The sequence below is a fragment of the Canis lupus genome, chromosome 6 (assembly GCF_048164855.1).
Source record: "Canis lupus baileyi chromosome 6, mCanLup2.hap1, whole genome shotgun sequence".
NCBI lineage: Eukaryota > Metazoa > Chordata > Mammalia > Carnivora > Canidae > Canis > Canis lupus.
In genome coordinates, this window is record NC_132843.1 from 43,693,788 (window position 1) to 43,714,276 (window position 20,489).

At 41.6% G+C, this 20,489-nt stretch overlaps 1 protein-coding gene and 1 non-coding gene across 23 annotated transcripts in view; one reads left to right on the forward strand and one right to left on the reverse strand.

Annotated features, from left to right (window-relative positions):
- Nucleotides 1-18,643, reverse strand: part of CDC42BPA (CDC42 binding protein kinase alpha) — a 306,715-nt gene extending 288,072 nt beyond the window's left edge. For 21 of the 22 annotated variants that reach the window (XR_012032812.1, XM_072830231.1, XM_072830229.1 and 18 more), the window contains exon 1: nt 18,071-18,643. Coding sequence is in view for 21 of the 22 variants with exons in the window: in XM_072830231.1 (XP_072686332.1) it covers nt 18,071-18,248 (178 nt within the window). In the remaining variant the exon portion in view is untranslated. The remainder of the gene's footprint in view (nt 1-18,070) is intronic. The other variant, XM_072830224.1, reaches the window with a different exon arrangement.
- LOC140636186 (U6 spliceosomal RNA) lies at nt 12,112-12,215 on the forward strand. Its single transcript, XR_012033488.1, has one exon. It is a non-coding gene; the product is annotated as a U6 spliceosomal RNA (small nuclear RNA).
- Nucleotides 18,644-20,489: the final 1,846 nt, after the last annotated feature.

Here is a 20,489-nt window from a genome sequence, read left to right on the forward strand (position 1 = left end):
GTGGGGCTCGAACTCACAACCCCAAGATCAAGAGTCATATGCTCTACTGAGTCAGTCAGGTACCCCAGAACTTTTTACTTATTTTTTTTCTTGGAATTTTTTAAATACACAATTACCAACAAAATAAATGACCAACAAATTGGAAAACAGAACCAAAAAGACCTTGACAGCAAAAGCAGTCAACAAACTGATCAGAAAAATATTGTTTTAGTCCTTTGGGCTGCTGTAATAAAATGCCACAAACTAGACAGATCCTACACAACAGAAACGTCATTTTCTTACAGTTCTACAAGGTAAAAGTCTACAATCAAGGCGCCAGCACAGTTGCATTCCAGTGAAGACCCTCCTCCTAGTTGCTAGCTGGCACCATTTCACTGTGTCCTCACATGGTGGCAGGGCTTGAAAGCTCTCCCAAGGCCTTTTTCATAAAGGTTCTAGTTCCACTGCTGAGGGTACCAGCCTCATGATTTAAGCACCTCCCAAAGGTCTCACTTCCGAATACCATCATCATCTGTGGGGGTTAGGATTTTAACATACAAATTTTAGAGCAACACTAACATTCAGACCACAGCAATAATTCAGTAATAATTTGTTTGGAGGTGTGCTTTTCAACATGCACCCTAAAGTTCACATTAAAAATGAAGTCATCCCCCGAAAACCTGACCCAGGAGCAGTCAGAAATTTGACCAGTTTCCCAGTTAGGCCTATGTCTCAGCAACACTGCAAAACAAACTTCTCTTAACTTAGCCCTAAAACAGAAATGAAAAGGATGGCTCAATTATTTAGATTTCAAAAACAGTTTCTCTGTGAACAGGTAAATTCATTACAAGAACCTCATTTACTGTGAGGCATTTCTTTGCATTTGTAAGGACCAAATTAGATTTCAGAAGACCCAGGAGCAGTTGAATGCTGCTACAACAGAGCTGCTCTACAGCTGTGTACTTGACAAGAGTTCTGATGTCCACTCTCCAGTACCTGGCAGCTTACTAGGTGACAGAAGTGATCATCACATGCACCATTTACATCACTTGTGTGATATATTTTGTCTTTATGCTATTATGTCTTTTTTGCTATTAGAGTTCTTATGGTCTGTGTACAATTCAACAAGGAGAACTAGTGTGTGCTTGTGTAACCTCTGAAGGATCTGTGCACCATTAAATGTAAATACATAGAACTTATCCCACCTAGCTCTTTCAGGAATCAACCACCCTCCCCAGACAGGCAAAGACTTTATAAATTGTCATCTATGAGAATAATCACTAAAGAAGAAAAAAGACTGATTTGCTCAAAGAATATCCTGATGAATTCCAAATCCTCTATTTACTGTATTCCATCTTGAGCTCCTCTGTTCCAGGACTTAGAAAAAAGTCTGAAGATAAGATCATGAGGAAAGAGTACAGGAATTGGGACTTTTTAACTCTGCAAAAACTAAATCCATTTAAGTTTCCATTTTTATTAGTTATTCATGAACACAGATTCAATTGTCACTTTAAGAAAAACATCAGGGGCGCCTAGGGGGCTCAAACAGCTAAGCATCAGACTCTTGGTTTTGGCTCAGGTCTTGATCTCAGGGTCTGGGGTCGAGCCCTGAGCCATGCTCCATACTCAACACAGAGTCTGCTTGATATCCTCTCCCTTTCTCTCTCCCTATGTCCTTCTCCCTGCACGCATGCAGGGGCGCATACACTCTCCCTCTCACTCAAATAAGATCTTAAAAAAGAAAAAAAGAAAAACATCAGGCCCCAATAAGCACCATCACCCTTACTAAATAAAACTTTCCTTTCCCATACCATCCTCCCAATAGAGTTATAACATAATTTTGGCTAGATCGATACCAAGTGCTTCCATTACTATAACCATGTAAATTATTATTTTTCTTTCCTCAAATTTTTATGTAATAATTGCTTTCTTATTTGTTTCATTTTCTAAGCAACTCCGGACTCTCCAGACTTCCAAATCTCCCCTCAAGATGTCCATTCGCATCAGCATAGAAGTCTCTTCTCTCTGGACTGATGACAGACCTCAGTGTTCAGTGCAAAGCTGCCCTTCTGTGTTTTCCCTTCACCATCATCCATGGAAATCCCTCTTCTCTCCCCTGTATTATACTGCCTGCTTCCTATATCCTGCATTTCCTCATCTTAATTTATTCTCCTGTTTAGTTTCAGGCTAGGGTGACCAACTTGTCTGTCTGCCTAGGACTTTCCTGGTTTTTGCACAAGTCCCAAATATTGAGAAACTCCTCAGTCCTAAGGAACCCTGGATGGTGGGCTGCTTACCCTACCAGGAGCCCACAGATTACAGAAAACAAATTTTTTTAAAACTTGCATGTCTAAAGACAGCCATAACCCATTCTCACACCTGATTTAGAATTTAGGTATAAAATTCCAGTCTGGAAACCACTTTTCTTCAAACGTTAACACAGTCTTCTAGCTTCTAGTCTCTGCTGAGCAGTCCAAAGCCTCTCTGATCGCTGATCCTTTGTTCTCTTTCTCTGTGGTTTGTCCCAAGTTCTGAAAATTCCCCAGTGTTCTAGTTGTGAATCTTGACATGAATTTATTTCCATCCATTGTGCTGGGTGGGGCCCCTCTATAGAGAAACTCATAACCTTCAGTTCTGGAATATTTTTTTGAATTATTTCATCGATGAATTCCTCCCCTCTGTTCTCCTATTGAAATTCCCATAATTCAGATTATTATTCAGAGCTCTTAAAGTAGCTTATAATATTCTTCTATCTCCTCTTTTCTCTTTGTAGTTTTTGCTCTATTTTCTAAGAAACTTTCTGCTTTACTTCCAACTCTTCTGCTGAGGTTTTAATTTTAGCTATCGCATTTTTAATGTCAGAGAACTTTTCTCATTCTCTTTTATTCCCTTTTATGACATCCTGATTTATTTCATGATTCTCTCTTATCTCTGAGAATAGGAATAGTTTTGTTTTTGAAGTTATGTTTTCCCTATAGGGTCTGTTTTGCGTAAGTTGCTTCTGTTTGTTTGCTTGTTTGGAGCTATGCCTTATGCATTAGAGGCTTTCGTTGGATATCTGGCAATCTTTGGTGTCCTATTCATTCATCCTATATTCAGTATGAGAAAAATGAAAAAATGATCTGAAGCTCTGAACCCCTAGGTTCAGAAGCCCACTGAACAGCACAGTCACACTGTAGTGTGACTGCCTCAGTCCTCTACTGAAGGATCCCTGATATTTAAGACTTTTCTAATATGTCTTTTTGTTTTGTTGTTTTTAAGTAGGCTCCATCTCCAGGATGGAGCCTAATGCAGGGCTTGAACTCACAACCCTGAGATCAAAACCTGAGCTGAGATCAAGAGTCTGACACTTAACAGACTGAGCCACCCAGGCACCCCTTCTAATCTGTCTTTGTGATAAAGGCCTGTTGCCAGTATCCTGGGAGCCAAAGAGAAGTAAATAAACATTTATTTAATCTTATTTTCAGTATGAAATGCCCACTCTAAACTACATCTACTATCACTCAATCCAGAGAACCTCTATTTTGCTGAGAAAAATCACCCAATCTTTGAGGAGAAAAGACAATACTAGTCCAGTAGCACAGAGTAGGTTAGGGCCTCAGAGTTCCTACTGGTTAGGAACAGTTTCAATCAATCATACATATTTTACCTCCACACTGTGCCATTAGATGGGGAAGATCAAAGCAGGCACGGGTGGCGTCAGAAACCATGGTGGACCAGAGCAGGGTGCTGAAGGCTGAACTAGACAAAGAGGACGTCCACATAAAAGGGCTGCATGGGATCACTTCTGAGATATTCTTGCCAAAGATTTATCATTATGAGGAAATAAACCCAAATTTAGGGTTACCACAAATGCTGCAAAATAACTGGCCAATAATCTTCATAAGTCTCAATCATGAAAATTTAGGAAAATCTGAAGACCTAGTCCAGAACGAATGAATACTAAAAGACATGACATCCAAATGCAACATGTGATTCTGAACTTTTGCTATAAAAATATTACCGGCAGGCAGCCCCGGTGGCACAGCAGTTCAGCACCGCCTGCAGCCTGGGGAGTGGTCTTGGAGACCTGGGATCGAGTCCCACATCAGGCTCCCTGCATGTAGCCTGCTTCTCCCTCTGCCTGTGTCTCTGTCTCTCTCTCCCTCTTCGTGTGTGTCTCTCATTAATAAATAAATAAAATCTAAAAAAAAAAAAAATTATCGGCACAACTGACAAAATCTGAATGGGCTCTAAAGATGATGATAGTAACACATCAGTGTCAATTCCTTGATTTTAATAGTTGCATCATGGTTAAGCAAAAAAAAAAATATAGAAAATACACACGAACATAGTTGGGAATGATAGGAAATCAATAGGCAATTAACTCTCAAGTGGGTTAGAGGGAAAGACACTGCACTACAGTTGAATTTTTCTGTAAGTTTTGACATTGTTTCAATTTTTTGTTATTTCTTTGTTATGAAAAAAATTAGGAAAATAAACAAAGACTGTAGCATTAAAAATTCCATATGCCATGCTAAGGAGTTTAAATGTCATTTTGAAAACTATTAGCAGGGGATCCCTGGGTGGCGCAGCGGTTTGGCGCCTGCCTTTGGCCCAGGGCGCGATCCTGGAGACCCGGGATCGAATCCCACATCGGGCTCTCGGTGCATGGAGCCTGCTTCTCCCTCTGCCTGTGTCTCTGCCTCTCTCTCTCTCTCTGTGTGTGACTATCATAAATAAATAAAAATTAAAAAAAATTTAAAAAAAAAAAAAAACTATTAGCAGTCATTGTAGGCTATTAAGCAGGATGTTGACGTGATTAAAGGATCATGTTTTTTTTAAAAATCTCATCTACTAAGCAAAGCCCTGGGTAGGATTCACAATATTTAGGGGTTAGGGACACATGGAATAATGAGGTTACAGATTACTTAACATTTAATGGAGAAACAAAAGTGTGATTAAAAGGTCGATAAGATCCAGGAATGGAATCCATTTAGATACGTTTCATACAGGCAAGTCAACTGAGCCACATATACACAGAGGTTGAATATGGGATAACCCATACTTAATTGAGAGTACTACAGGAACACAGGCTAAAGAAACAAAAATGTTCACACTTAATCATAACCTCATGCAACGTACCACAGCAGCATGGTCTCCTGGAGAAAACAGTAACCTCACATGCATCAGCCAGAAACAGGGTGACACGTTACAAAGACACACAGCAAAAAGGTAGAAATAGAAATCACACTAGACTTGCAAATACTACTGTGGTTTTAACCATAAACTCTAGGAAAATCTTTGTAAGCTTGGAGCATGGAGAAGCTTTATGTTATCATACCAGTATGTCAGCCTGACCACATACCTGAGCTTTCAGTCTGGTTTTAAATGTTTCTTAGTTATAATTTTTGGTCAGGGCAAGGCCATACTTAGCTAGCAATACAGTCTTAAAATGGAGTTGTAGCCACTGCAAGCTTTTCCTAATTTTTTTAAACAAATATTTTTTTAAACAGAAGTAAATGCATGACTGCTTTTAATAAAGCAACCTGGGGCATTAGCTGCTCCCAGGAAACCAGATATCTAAGGATGGGATTCTGGTTGTAGCAGAAAACTTTGTTCTGTTTCACAACAGCCACTACAATCTCTCAAAATCTGTACCAATGCAATGGTTAGAGAGGTAGCTGGATTAAAAAATGATCAAGTTCTATTGAAAATATAAATTATTAGGTTAGGCAGGAACATCTTTGCACACCAGGAACCACACACATAAACTCAAAGGCATGCACCAAGTGTTATTGTGCTTTGTAAATACATCCATCCATCCAATGCAGAACTCCACAGTAACCTAATAAAGACTGCCAGACTGGCTTCTAGGTGTTGCAAATGAAGTGCTAAAAATGTTAAGCAGAGAAAGGATAAAGGCCAAGTCATTCAATCCTTCACCTTTGGAGTCTGCTGTAAATCATGACAATATTCAAAACACTATGTGATAGAAGATTTTAGTAACAACCTTCTGTCACATAACCAGTTCAAAGGCTCTGACACTGCCTATGGAATCTTAATGTGACTTAGGCAAATTCTGGGTGAAACAAAGTTAAAAAGTTTTCTGTACTACAGAACTTAAAAAAAAAATTTTACTCTGATAATGTGTTTTATAGCATCCCAAGATGCAATAAAACTATTTCACAATGGGATCCCTGGGTGGCGCAGCGGTTTAGCGCCTGCCTTTGGCCCAGGGCGCGATCCTGGAGACCCGGGATCGAATCCCACGTCGGGCTCCCGGTGCATGGAGCCTGCTTCTCCCTCTGCCTGTGTCTCTGCCTCTCTCTCTCTCTCTCTCTCTATCATAAATAAATTTTAAAAATTAAAAAAAAAAAAACTATTTCACAATCTTACATATTCTCCAGAACATTCATTTATATCCCTTGATATATAGTTTAGGAAACACTAGTGTATACTGTTCATTTTCTTCATACTTAGACCACAACACATGTACTTATGGGTGCTGCATAATATTTAATCCACAAAAAGTCCTAAGTGAACAAAACATCAATGTCCTTTCAGGATTATTTTCGTCTTCTAAGTCGAGATCTAGAACTCTAGCACTCACTTGCAGACTGGAGCTATATAAATATAAAAACAAAACATAACTGGCCATTCAATAGTATTTGCTGTTAGTGATGCAAAGAATGGGTACTGGCTTGATATTTGCTAAAAACAGTTCAGTTAATAACAAGATGTTAAGCCAAAATATCTTGTCCTAAAAAAAAGAATAAGACGCTGTTTGTATAGTTACATAAGGAAAGATATCTCCAATGCCTATAATTTAAATAAAATCTTATTAGTAAGATGAATATTTGTTACTGATAAAATGCTTCCTAGTATTAATACAGTATACATTCCAATAAAGCTTAACCAAAAAATAGTATTTTAGTTCTTCCTTTATCGTTACACTAGACAAAAACTCAAAAAACCAGAAGAAAGGGGTGCCTGGGTGGTCAGTCAGTTAAGCGTCTGCCTTCAGCTCAGGTCCTGGTCACAGGGTCCTGGGATCAACCCCCATGTGGGCTCCTTGCTCAATGGGGAGTCTGCTTCTCCCTTTCCCTTTGCCTATTCCCCTATTCATGCTCTGTCTCTCAAATGAATAAATAAAATCTTTTAAAAAAAGAAAAGAAAAGAAAAGAAAAAGAAAACTAGGGGGGAAAAAAAAACAGGAAAATATAAATCACCAGACAAGGAATAAACCTAAACCGACTTTCAACCTTTTGGCAAAATAAACTGTTACTATTACATCCATTTTTTCACAGATGATAAAAGAGACTTAGAGAGGTTCAGTCACTTGCTCACATCATTCAGGCAGTAATCAAAGGAGTCGTTCTGAATTCAAAGCTCCTGCTCTTTACCCATATATTTGTTTAGAACAGGAATATTTCAAGTTAAGGTATTCCACTTGTAGATCTTCACCATGGAAACTCTAAGTAAATTTAATTAAGCTTTATCACTATGAATAGAGCAAACAAAATAGGTGGGTTTTTTTTCACTAATTAAGCCTACAGTGATGTTTAAGCAATTTGAAATAAAACCGAAAGTTAAATGAGTGCACATGACTGAACTAATTCACATGTATTCTTAAAAGACTGTTTTCATCTGCATAAGTAGTACTTTCAAGCATAATTAGATTGGGGGAGAGAAGAACAATGCTGATGGGAAAGAAGGGAAAAATAAATATGTATCAGAGGAGAGAAGAAAAGCTAATTAATTTATCCCTCTATAAGCTATTTATCTTTAAATAATCAAATCGAACTATCCTCTAATCTTATTATCTGCCACCCTGAAATCCAGAGACGTTTATGGTAATCACAGAACTGCTCACATAGGGCTGAAACAGCACCAATTACAGTAGTCTTCCCTCATCCATGCATATATTCCAGGATCCCGGGTGGAGACTGCGGATCGTACTGAACCCTACAGACACTACGTTTTTTCCTATACATATATACTTATGGAAAAGCTTTATTTATAAAGTTACAATAGTAAGACATGAACAGTAACTAAAAATATAACCATCATAAAAATATACTGTAATAAAAGTTACGTGAACAGAGTCTCTCAAAATCTCTCTCTGTACTGCACTCACCCTTCTTGTGACCCACGTGAGATGATAAAATGCCTATGTGATGAGGTGACATGAGGTGAATGTCAAAGGCACCATGACATACTGTTAGGCTATACTACTGAGCTTCTGATGATCTGTTATTTTACTGTGCTTCATAGATACTGTGTTTTTTCTTTTTTCTTTTCACAAGTTGAAGGTATATGGCAGCATTACATAAAGCAAGTCCATCTGCACCATTGTTCCATTTACTTTGTGTCTCTATGTCACATTTTGGTAATGCTTGCAATATTTCAAACTTGTCATTATAATTGTATTTGTCATGGTGATCCAGTGACAGTAAAACTGTTTAGGGACACCGCAAACCACGCCTGTAGAAGATGGAGAACTTACCCAAAACATTGTGTGCATTCTGACTATTCCACCAACCAGCCACTGCCCGGTCTCTGTCCCTCTCCTTAGCCTCCGTATTCCCTGACATGCAACAATATTGAAATTAGGCCAGTGAATAACCCTACAATGGCCGCTAAGTGTTCAAGTGAAAAGGAAGAGTCTCCTCTCACCTTAAATAATAACTAGAAATTATTAAGCTGAGTGAGGAAGTCGTGTTGAAAGCCAAGATAGGCCAAAAGCCAGGCCTCTTGTACCAAACAGCCAACTTAAGAACACAATGAAAAAGTTCTTGAAGTAAATTAAATGTGCTACTCCAGTGAACACATGAATGATAAGAAAGCGAAGCAGCCTTACTGCTCATATGGAGAAAATTCCGGTGGTCTGGACAGAAGATCACACAGCCATGACATTCCCTTAGGCCAAAGCCTAATCCAGTGCAAGGCCCTGACTCTCATCAATTTTGTGAAGCCTCAGAGAGGTGAGGAAGTTGCAGAAGAAAAGTCTGAAGCTGGCTAAGGACTGGGGTTCATGATGTTTAAGGAAAGATGTCGCTTCTATAGAAATGGAAGGTGAAGTAGCAAGTGCTGCTGTAGAAGCTGCAGCAAATTATCCAGAAAACCCAGCTAAGAGAATTCTTGAAGGTTGCCACACTAACCATCAGATTTCAATGCAGACCAAACAGCCTTACACTGGAAGAAGATGCCATCTAGGACTTTCATAGCCAGAGAGGAGCCAATGCCTGGCTTCAAACTTTCAAAGGACAGGCGGACTCTCTTGTTTGTTAGTGGCTAAGGCAGCTGTGACTTTAGGTTGTAGTCAATGCTCATGGGCCATTCCAGAAATCTTAGGACCCTTAAGAATTATGCTAAATCTACTCCACTTGCGCTCCAGAAATGGAACAAAACCTAGATGTGGCAACACATCTGTTTACAACACGGTTTACTGAAGATTGTAAGCCCACTGTTGAGACCTACTGCTCAAAAAAAAAAAAAGATTTTTTTTCAAAACATTACTGCTCACTGACAATGAACCTGGTCACCCAAGAGCCCTGAAGGAAATGGACGAGATAGTGTCTCATTGAGATTTCATGTCTGTGAGCACAACATCCATTCTCAGCCCTTGGATCACGAAGTAATTTTGACTTTCAAGTCTTATTATTAAAGAAACACACTTCATTAAACTATAGCAGCCATAGATTGTGATTCCTCTGATGGATCTGGGCAAAGTAAATAAAAAACCTCCTGGAAAGGATTCACTGTTCTATTGCATCTACTCTAGATGCCATTAGGAATATTTGTGATTCATGGGAAGAGGTCAAAATATCAACATTGACAGGGGTTTGGAAGACACTGATTGTAAGTCTCAGGGATGATTTTGAGGGGTTCAAAGGGAGGAAATCACTGCAAATGAGGTGGAAAGAGCAGGAGAACTAGAATCAAGAGTGGAGCCAGGGAATGGGACTGGCTAGCCACAATCTCATGGTAAAACCTGAATGGGGGATCCCTGGGTGGCTCAGCGGTTTAGTGCCTGCCTTTGGCCCAGGGCGTGATCCTGGAGTCCCGGGATCGAGTCCCGTGACAGGTTCCTGACATGGAGCCTGCTTCTCCCTCTGCCTGTGTCTCTGCCTCTCTCTCTCTCTCTCTCTCTCTCTCGTGAATAAATAAATAAAATCTTTAAGAAAATATGTTTAAAGAAAAAAACCTGAATGGATAAAGAGTTGCTTTCACAGATGAGCAAAGAAAGTGATTTCTTGAGATGGAATGTACTTCTGTTGAAGATGCTGTGAAGCTCCTTGAAATGACAATGAAGGATTCAGAATATCCCCCATAAACTGAGTTGATAAAGCACCAGTAAGGTTTGAGAGGACAGACTCCAATTCTAAAAGAAGTTCTATCCTGGGTCCGATGCTATCACAGCATCACATGCTACAGAGAAATCCTTCATGAAAGGAAGAGTCCATCAATGAGGTGAACTTCACTGTTGTCTTATTTTAAGAAGTTGCCACAGCCACCCCAACCTTCAGTGCCCACCACCCTGACCAGTCAGGAGCCACCAACATAGAGGCAAGACCTTCCAGCAGCAAAAAGATAGCAACTCCCTGAAAACTCAGATGATGGCTACCATTTTTTAATTAAGGTATCTCCTTTTTTAGATATAATGCTATTGCCCACTTAGTAGACCACAGTATTATGTAAACATAACCTTTATATTTATATGCACTGGGAAACCAAAAAATTCATTTGAATCAGTTTATTATGATATTCACTTTATTGTGGTGGTCTAGAACCAAACCCTCAGTATCTCCAAGGTGCCTGTATATATGTTTTTCTCTTTAATAAAAAGATGGTATTTTCTAGTTTCTTTACACCACATATAAATAGGTGTTGACACTTAAACCCTTACTTTCACATACAGTGTTGTAGGTAATAGGGAAATTTCACATGACACCAAAAATCTGAAACCAATAGGTTAGCTAATATATTATAAGCTTAGATAAAACAATAATACTCTAATGAATTCTAAAATTGCCTAATTTGCAACGTGTTAACAATTATAGTAACTAAAGCTACAAAAGATAAAGCAAGAATTTCTGTATTTATTGTGAATTCTGTATTTATTGTGAATGCCTATACTTGAAAAGCAAACTTAATTAAAACACAAAAGGCCATAAATAGTCTCAGTAATTTCAAGGACAGAAGGGTTGACAGCCCTGGTTCATTATTTTATATCTAATTTCACTGTATTTTATAAGGTGCTTTTCCTAGATGCAATTGTTCATCCGCATCGCATCACTCTTATGCTAGACCACCATGATCAAGTTTCTCTCTCAGGTCACATGACTATCACACAGAAGACAATTAAAAGTCCACAACCACTAAGTAAACGACAACTTCTTCAGGTTTAGATTCTCTCTCAAACCACACAATACCCCAAAGTTTCCCAAAATTATCTCTTTCTGACCCTGATACAAGGCTCACCATGACCTCCTACTAAAAGTACATTTCCCAAAGGGTGTTCCATGGAACACTGGTTGCCATACATCTTCCAGATATTCTAAAAAGAGATGGTTCTATATTCATACCAACTGTATAAATTCTAGGATAACTGGGAGTATTTCTGATGTTTAATTTTGTTTAAAATAGTTTCCCAAATTTCTTTAGCCACATAAACATCTCCCTCCCCTCCCTAGCCACAAAGCACCTATTAATATTCCCTGGGTTTCCAAAACACATTTTGAAACTAGGGATGGTGCTAGAGTAAAGAAGCCCTAATTCCAAAATAGAAGCAAAGAATTCATAGCAGGAAGAATTAAGGGGCAAGCAGCAAGATGGGAAAGTGGGGAGCCATGGGAGCCAGGTCTTCATGCCTTCTGTTACCACAAAAGCTAAAGTGCTGCTTTCCTACAGCAGCAGATAAAGAAGCATTAGAAGGGGGATAGGAAGGCTAGCTAATATAGGGTTAGCCGTTCCCCATGTACTAACTGGAAAAAGGAAGTGGACACAAGAAAGAAAGTATGGAACAGCTAGCTAGGAAGAGCGATTCTGGTGCTCTGATGGGCATCAGTGGAAAAGAGAAAGAAATCCTCTTGATCTACAAAAGAGTTTTGTATGCAATGACACAACAACAAAAAAGGCATTCTCTGCTCGCTTTCAGCAGCAAATATACTAAAATTGGAATGATACAAAGAAGATTAGCATGGCCCCTGCACAAGGATGACAAAAAAAAAAAAAAAGCCATTCTTATATCTGGGATGACCTATAATTACAGTATGGGTCATTCAAAAACAAATATCATTATGTAAAGAACTTCTTGACTCATTAACATACAGCAAAAGCAACTGAGCAAATACTTGGCCATAGCTTCTGAAAACTTGAAGTCACTCCCGCTGGTAGTTTCAGGAGTAAAAGGATCAGAAAATCCATGGAACTAGCAAATCCTTCTCACTTGCATCTATTCTAGAGTTCATCTGGAGTAATGGGGAAGATATAACCAAAAACCTAATACCAATGTCTGTCTACAGGTCACATGATTATCCCTCTTGTTCAACAAACTTCCAACTCTGACAATCAATAAACCAACATCCAAGAGCCCAAAGTCAGAAATGGAAAAATGTCAAAGGAAAAGGAAATGAAGCATCAAAGACTCAAAGACACTACAAAGGAATGAAGTCAATTTCTCTGTTCACTAAGTTCTTATAAATTAAACATAGCCGTTCACAGTACAGACTTAAGTAGCAACTCAGGACACCACCATATTCATGCTCATTTTTATCATTCATCCTTTCTCCCATTCTCCAACCCTCCCTTCCAAGTTTCTTGCCCCTACCTAAACTCCTCTGTATTAACTTCTTCAGTCTGTCCCTAACTTTATCATGTCTGCTTTTTGAAAAAAAGGAATTACATCTATCATCTTTTTGCTGTTAAAATATTTTAGCTTCATCTCCACTGAAGTTTCAAACTTTTAGGATCCCATTCCACAACAGAAATACAGGAAAACACAAGAGTTTTCCATGAAAATACTCTTTCAAAACGCAATGTCCTTGATTTTTTCGATTCTGATCTATTTAATTTTTTAAATGCTTGGACTTAGTAAATTGATTTTTTAAATCTATCTAAACCAACAGGATGAAACACAACGAGCTACATACACAACATAGCGGCAATAAGTCCACCAAAGGAGAAAAGATTTCAGAGAAATTTTTTGCCTACCATTATAGAGTAGTGTAGTAAAATATTAATTTGTACCAAGTAAGGTTCCCTACCCTAAAATAGCTTGGGCTTACTCTGTAATACTAATCAAGTCCCAGGAATTATGAAACATTTCATAAAATTGCCAACATTATGCTATTTGTTTTTACATTGCGAAGGTATGCCTTACATATCCATATGAAAAATAAATTACTAAAAGTCTTAAAACTGTTAATTCCTAATATCCCCATTCTTACTCCCCATTCTCTTCCTAAAAGAGAGAGACACAAAATACCATATGATTTCACTCATATGTGGAGTCTAAAAAAAACAAAACAAAGGCAAACAAAGACAAACAATAAACAGACTCTGAAACACAGAACAAACTGATAGTTGCCAGAGGGGAGATGGATGGGGGGCATGGGTGATTCAGACAAAAGGGATTAAGAGTAGTTTTATCTTGATGAGCACTGAGTAATGTACAGAATTGCTGAATCACTGTCTTGCACACCTGAAAATAATACAACACTGTATTGTTAACTACACTTCCATTAAAAACAGAAACAGAAAACAGAGAAATGGTTAAGTAATAGCCACCACTTATCGAGTATGCCTCTACCATGTACCAGCATTGTGCTAGGTCAAAAAATCATACTTCCTCACTGTTGTTCTTACACTAGAATATTAAGTGACTAGGATAAAGGAAACAAGTGCTCAATCTGTATTTCCAATGACATTTATGACAATCCTAAGGACTAACACAAAAATAAGCTTAATCAATTATATGAAATGAACACTTTGATAGTTTGACATGACAAATTCTCCTAAAGTAAAGCTAATAAGAAACAACAGAAGTGTAGAATGAAGTGTCCTAGAAAAGATTCAGATCCTTCTAATCAAGTCATCATCACCTCACTTAATTGACCCACATCTGAAAAAAATGTAAGTTTTAAAATTACCCAATGAAAGGAAAAGTTTAAACCACAGTACCCACTGAAGTGCTTTAGTAATAAGTTTATTATTAATCTTTTGGATATATCTTATGGATATATACACTAACCTATAAAACTATTAAGGATAATTTTAAACAAAAGATTACAAAGTACAAGATTCAAAAAGCATCAAAAAAGTTATCCACGTACAGATAGACTTGTACACATCTTTTGTTTTTTTTTTTTTTTTTTTTAATTTTTATTTATTTATGATAGTCACAGAGAGAGAGAGAGAGAGAGACAGAGACATAGGCAGAGGGAGAAGCAGGCTCCATGCACCGGGAGCCTGATGTGGGATTCGATCCCGGGACTCCAGGATCGCACCCTGGGCCAAAGGCAGGCGCTAAACCGCTGCGCCACCCAGGGATCCCTGTACACATCTTTTGTATTGAGTAACAATATCTTACATCTATTCTTTAAGTACGTTGGTAAAGAACTGCCAAAAATTTCAATTTCTCATTTTAAAATAGAGAGTAGCCAATTCAATGAATAATGCACTCATTTAGTCACTGCTAGCGACTTAGTTTATAAAAAAATGTTATTTTTACTTCCACAACTCTAACTTATTCAAGAGTTATACTACTGATATCAAAACTATTATTTTATAAACAAATATACAAATCATTATCATTTCACCAGTTAAAAAACAAAGACACAAAAGTCTTTCAAATCTTACTGGATATAACTGGGACATATGTATTATTAAATTTCATAATGGGCCTATGGGCCTAAGGCACTCTTATCCCCTTGCTCTACTGCTAGTTGCCTTCATTCCTTCCCCCTCTCTAGAACTCTACTTATTACCTCCCCCCAACCATCAGCAAGAGCAAGGAATGCTGCCCTCCCTCAAAACAAAAACAAAAACAAAAACAAATCTGAGTGAAATGCCAGTTTTCTTCTCATGATACTGTAATGAACAAAACATTAACTATACCAATATAAAAGTGAAACGGACCATAACTAGGAATAAAGTGAAACTGATGGAAACGAACCAAAAAGCAGACAGAACCTTGGCTGACTCTATTTTTTAAAGTAGCCTATCATCAGCAAAAAACTAAGGCATAGCGAGCTGGCATGTTCATTAACATAAACAACCAAACACAAATATATAGCATGTAATATAGAGTATTTAACTACTACTGCTCTACTGTTGAAAATATTGGGCCTTTTAATTTTTTTTTTTTAATTTATTTATGATAGTCACAGAGAGAGAGGGAGGCAGAGACACAGGCAGAGGGAGAAGCAGGCTCCATGCACCGGGAGTCCGATGTGGGATTCGATCCCGGGTCTCCAGGATCGCGCCTTGGGCCAAAGGCAGGCGCCAAACCGCTGCACCACCCAGGGATCCCAAATATTGGGTCTTTTAAAACTAAAAATTTACAATCTAAAAATTCTATCTTTTACCACAAATCATAATGATCATATTTAAACCCTACAAACAATCCCTATAAATTTCCAACACCAACCAAAAAAGCAATGTTTAAGAAATTAAACTGAGGTCATTTCACTATCTGGAAACTTCATCTGTGTTTTTACATAATGTTAGATACTAAGAATAGCATAGGACATTTCCCCAAATGTAGTAATCAATTCAGACACAAAACAACAGCTGATCTATTTCAATACTTAAATGGAGAGAACAGACTGGGATTCTCAACCTAAATTCTCAAATAACTTTAAAATAGTAAATAATACAACTCAAGATACATCTTTTGACAGTTTTTCCATTCTTAACTTTTTCTTAGTCCTTACCCAAACTTCTGCAGTTGATAACTCCCACTTTCAAGACCTCCTACTTAAAAATGCCTGACTCAACACTGCCTAGCCCCACAGCGTACAAATTTCTCAAAAATTCTAGTCTCTTTTTCTCCACTACAGAGAAAAACAATACAAATTTACTGGAGACTGTACATTTTTGTTACATTATATCAGACATTATAAAAAAAAATATATGCAGAATACCACTAAAACAAACTGTGCAAAGTCCCTGGTTTGAAATTACTTAAAATATATTAAGAAAAATAAAATATATTTGGCCCAATACTTATTTGACTTATTTGGCTTAAATTAAATATGCATAAGCAATTTTTTAAATAGAGATGTAAAAAACAAAAATCCAAGAAAACATCTTTAGTGAAAAACATACACAAATTATTCTGGCAAAACAGCAAAATACCTTCTTATATAAAACTACCATGTAAACTCTTAATAACCAAAAGGCAACTGAGGATAGGATTTTCTCTTTTATCATAATTTTAAAATTATACCTATTACTGATACATAGAGTTCTCCCATCATTTTGTATATGAGAAGGAAGAGATTCTAACAACAATCATGATCATTGACAAAGAGTGTCGCTATGGAACCATAATTCAAGAACTGAAACTGTAAAAGTACCTAAGCCTTCTTTTTTTTAATTTTCAAAAGAAACACTTAAAAAAAAAAAAAAAACCTGAGTGTAGGAAACATGAAATGTAAAACGACGTATGCTTTACAAAATATTTTACTCTATGCATAAAAACAAAAGACATACAAAACCAGTACCAAAGTCAATCAAAATGGTGTTACTCTTGAGGCAGATGACTTAGAATTCTTACATTCCTAGTATGAGCCTGGTAGTCTGTTTGTAAAAATCATCCCATTCACACTTAGGAATACACACACATTTTAAACACCTCATGACAAGTTGCTAGAAAACTTCTGATACTGGCAAGTTAGATAATTAAAGGTATCCTACAGGCCATCTTGAATGTGATTTATCTGAAAAACCAATTTTCAACAAATTTCTAATCAAATAAATAAATAAATGAAATAACCACCACTTGACTTTTACTTCAAGACAATCGAGCTTTACTGGGAACAGAGACATTTTAGGACACTTTCCAACAAACTAAAATTATTCATTCGTATTCCAAAGATACAAAACGCTTCTTTAGCTAAAAGCCAATGTACCAACACAGGTGCGGGTGGTGATGCGGGTTCTCCCAACAGAGACAGCCGCTGGATGCTGGAATGTGCTCTCTCTAACAAGGGAAGCAAAACTGAAGCCAAGCCTTCCAGCCTGAAGGTCACATGGACCTACTGCGCTCATCTCTGATCTATTCCACTACAGCGCGGTCTTCTAAAGCTCATCTCTATTTAGGGAAGTGAGGACAAAAATCTAACCGGTTTAGGTTTGCCTTAGATTTATAATCTATCTAACCCTCAAGTGGGAGCTGTTCCCAAACATTCTCCACCAACTACTATCACAGAATTTTTTGACTATTATGTCATGCTATTCTACAAACATGACAATTTTTGGAAAGCCCATGTTTAGTAGTTTCCTTTGCTTGCACCACATGGAGATGAAATAAAACCCCGGCCGAACGCCACCTTCCAGATCTCATTGACCTAAGTAAGACATTTTACTATCTCCTCCCATTTCAAGAGTGATTCCCAAAGTCTGGGAAGGAATGTTTCCACCAATAAATACCTTTCCACTGAATGTGTGTTATTCCGCCATGCGTTAGGCAACTGTAAGCAATAATCCATTTTGCTCATCACAGAATTATTCAAAAATCTCTGACTGCTGACCTAAAAAAAAACTTAAGTTCTCCCTCCTGAATTCCACATTAAAATAAGCCAATCATTGAGCAGCATGGTTTTAGTCTTGGGGAAAATATCTACCAAAAACCTAAAAAAAAAAAAAAAAAAAAAAAGTCTGGAATAACTGGTATCTATTTCTTCATTGTACATGCATTTAAATGCACGGACGGCACCCATCCTGTATTTAAGTCTCTGTTATAAACACACGTTCACACGAACACGATAGCTACCTCTCCGTGTGCCGATTACAGGGTCGACAGCTTACTCCGAGAACTCCTCGCCAACAATTAAATCCTAATGCCCACCCAAAGGGAGCTTGCTGAAAAACACAGACTCACCCCATTCCAGGTATTCAAGAATGTTCTTCTCCCTCCGCAGCGGAGAATTGTTGCACTCATCGTAAAGGCAGATGAGGATGTCCAGCAGCGTCTCCACGCTGAAGCACTGCCCATTGGTCTGCGCCGGCCCGTCCAAAATGAACTGCTCCAACTGCCTCAAGCGCACTTCTCCAGACATGGTTGCTCGGGGGGCCGCCGCTTTCCACTTCCAGGGGCCGTGCGGTTTGCACTCCGAGGATCCGAGAGCCTCCGTGGTCAGAGGCGCGGTGTGCACAATCCGCCCCTCGCTCCGCACCCGACTGTCATGCACCGCGGGGGCTGGGTGACACCCCGCCGCGCCAGGAAGCTCACTTCACCCGAGCGTCTCGGATCCCGCACCCGGGCATGGATTTGGGGGGACGAGGGGGGAAAGTTACCGTAAGAGAGATCTTTAACGCATCTTAGAACGAAGAACACAACCGTGTGCCGTAGGTTTAAATAAAATGATAATTAAAAGTACGGCGAACCCAACAGTCGGGATTGCCTTTTAAAAAAAAAAAAAAAAAAAGAGAAAGAAAAGAAAAGAAAAGAAGAAAACCACAAAACCCAACTCTTCTCCTTCATTCAAAACGCAACTCGTGCAACACAATCCCGCAACGAATCCGGCCGCATCGTCCAGGAACCGGGTCCGATCCGCATCAGCAGCTCACTTCCCAGGAAGGAGGAGGACGGGAAGGGAGGAAAGCCCCAGAAGGTACATGGGGGAGGGAAAGGCTCCGCGCTGCTGCAAAGGCGGCCGCCCGCCGCTGGGAGAGCGCCCCGGCGGGCGGGGAGGGGGCGGCGGCGGCGGCGCGGCGCGGCGCGGCGGCGGGAGGGGGGCCGGGTCGCGGCCAGGCCCCCGAGGCAGCCCCTCGGCTCGCCGCCCGCCTGGTCCCGCCCGGAGGACGCGCTTCCTTTCTCCTCACGGCTCGGCGGCGACTCGTCCCCGCCGCGGACTCCGCGCCTCACTCCTCATCGCCCTCGCGGCGTCCGCCGGGGCCTGACGCGCGGCGCGGCCGGGAGCGCAGGCTGCGGCGGCGCTCGCCCCGGCTCCGGGGGCTGCGGCTACTCCGCCGCCCGCGCCCGCCCCATGGCGGGGGGTCTCCGGCCGGGGGCCTGCGCCGCGCCGGGCCGACAGCCGCTCTCCCGCTTCGGCCGCCCCGAGGCTCCCGACGCCCTGGCGCGGGAGGGCGGGCGGGCGGGCGGGGGCTCGGATTCACAGGACGCGGGCGGCGCCTTCTCCCCCTTCTTCACGCCCCGGGGCTCAGGGCATCTTTCCCCGACGAGGCGCAGGAGGAGGGGTCGGAGCGGCCGCCGAGGCGAGCAGAGGCTGCGGCAGCCCGGCTCGCAGCCACTCCCTTCCTCTCCGTCCCACCCCTCCCCCGCCTTCCCGGCCTGGCGCGCTCGCGCCCTGGGCTCCGCGGGGCCCCCCCCAGCCCCCACGCGCGCGCCGGCCGAAGGCGCGCCGCCGCGCCCGGATCCAAGATGGCGGCCCGGCCGCGCGCGCGCCGCCCCCCGCCCCCGCCCGAGCGCGCGCGCGCGCAGCCGCAGGGGTCGGGTGCCGCGGCCGCGCGGAGCAGAGGGGAGGCCCCGGCGGGAGGGCGGGGCAGCGGCGGGCGCGACGTGGAGCGCGGGGGCGCGGGGGCGCGGGGGCGCGGGAGGAGCGGCGGAGCGCCACCTGCCCTCACGTTGGCCGTGGCGGGGCGGGGGCGGGGGCGGGGGCGGGGGCGGGAGGAGACGAGGGGCTGCCCTGCGGAGCCCCGTGCGCGCCCCCGCCCCCCAGATGCGGTTCCCGCGTGTCATTCCCAGGACGGACGCAGTGACACGCTCGTGTGCGCCAAGGGCACAGCGCCCACCTCCTGCCCCGAAAGGTCCCCGCGCGCGGCACTGCGCTTCCTGCCCGGGGCCCCTCCGGCCTCCGGCGCTTCCACCTACAGGGGAGCCGCGGTGGGGGGGTCTGCTCGGCGGGCACGACCCCCGGCCCCGGGGGCGCCCCGCGCGGTTGGCCCGGCCGCACCGCAGACGCCCGCGGACCGGAGCCTCTCAGCGGCTGAGCGGCCCCGGCGGCCCCGGCGGCCCCGGCGCACAGGAGCGGCGAGGGCCTTCCCGGTGTCTCGGTGTCGGGAGAGCTCTGTTTACACGTTCCTCCTGCAAGCCCCCCACCCCCACCCCCACCCCCGCAATGAAATGTACCACCAAACTGGGTCACTGCCTTTCTGTCATTTCCTCTCAAAACTGCCATCTCCTTCATCCTTTTTCTTTTTTTCCAAAATACAATTATGTGATGTGCTCTGCCTGTGCCCGCGGGCCAGTTATGTTTTCTATTAATGCCCACAATGGCATCTTTTTACATCTTCATAACACGGAAGCTGAAGAGCAGCTAGAAATGAAGCCTAAGAAA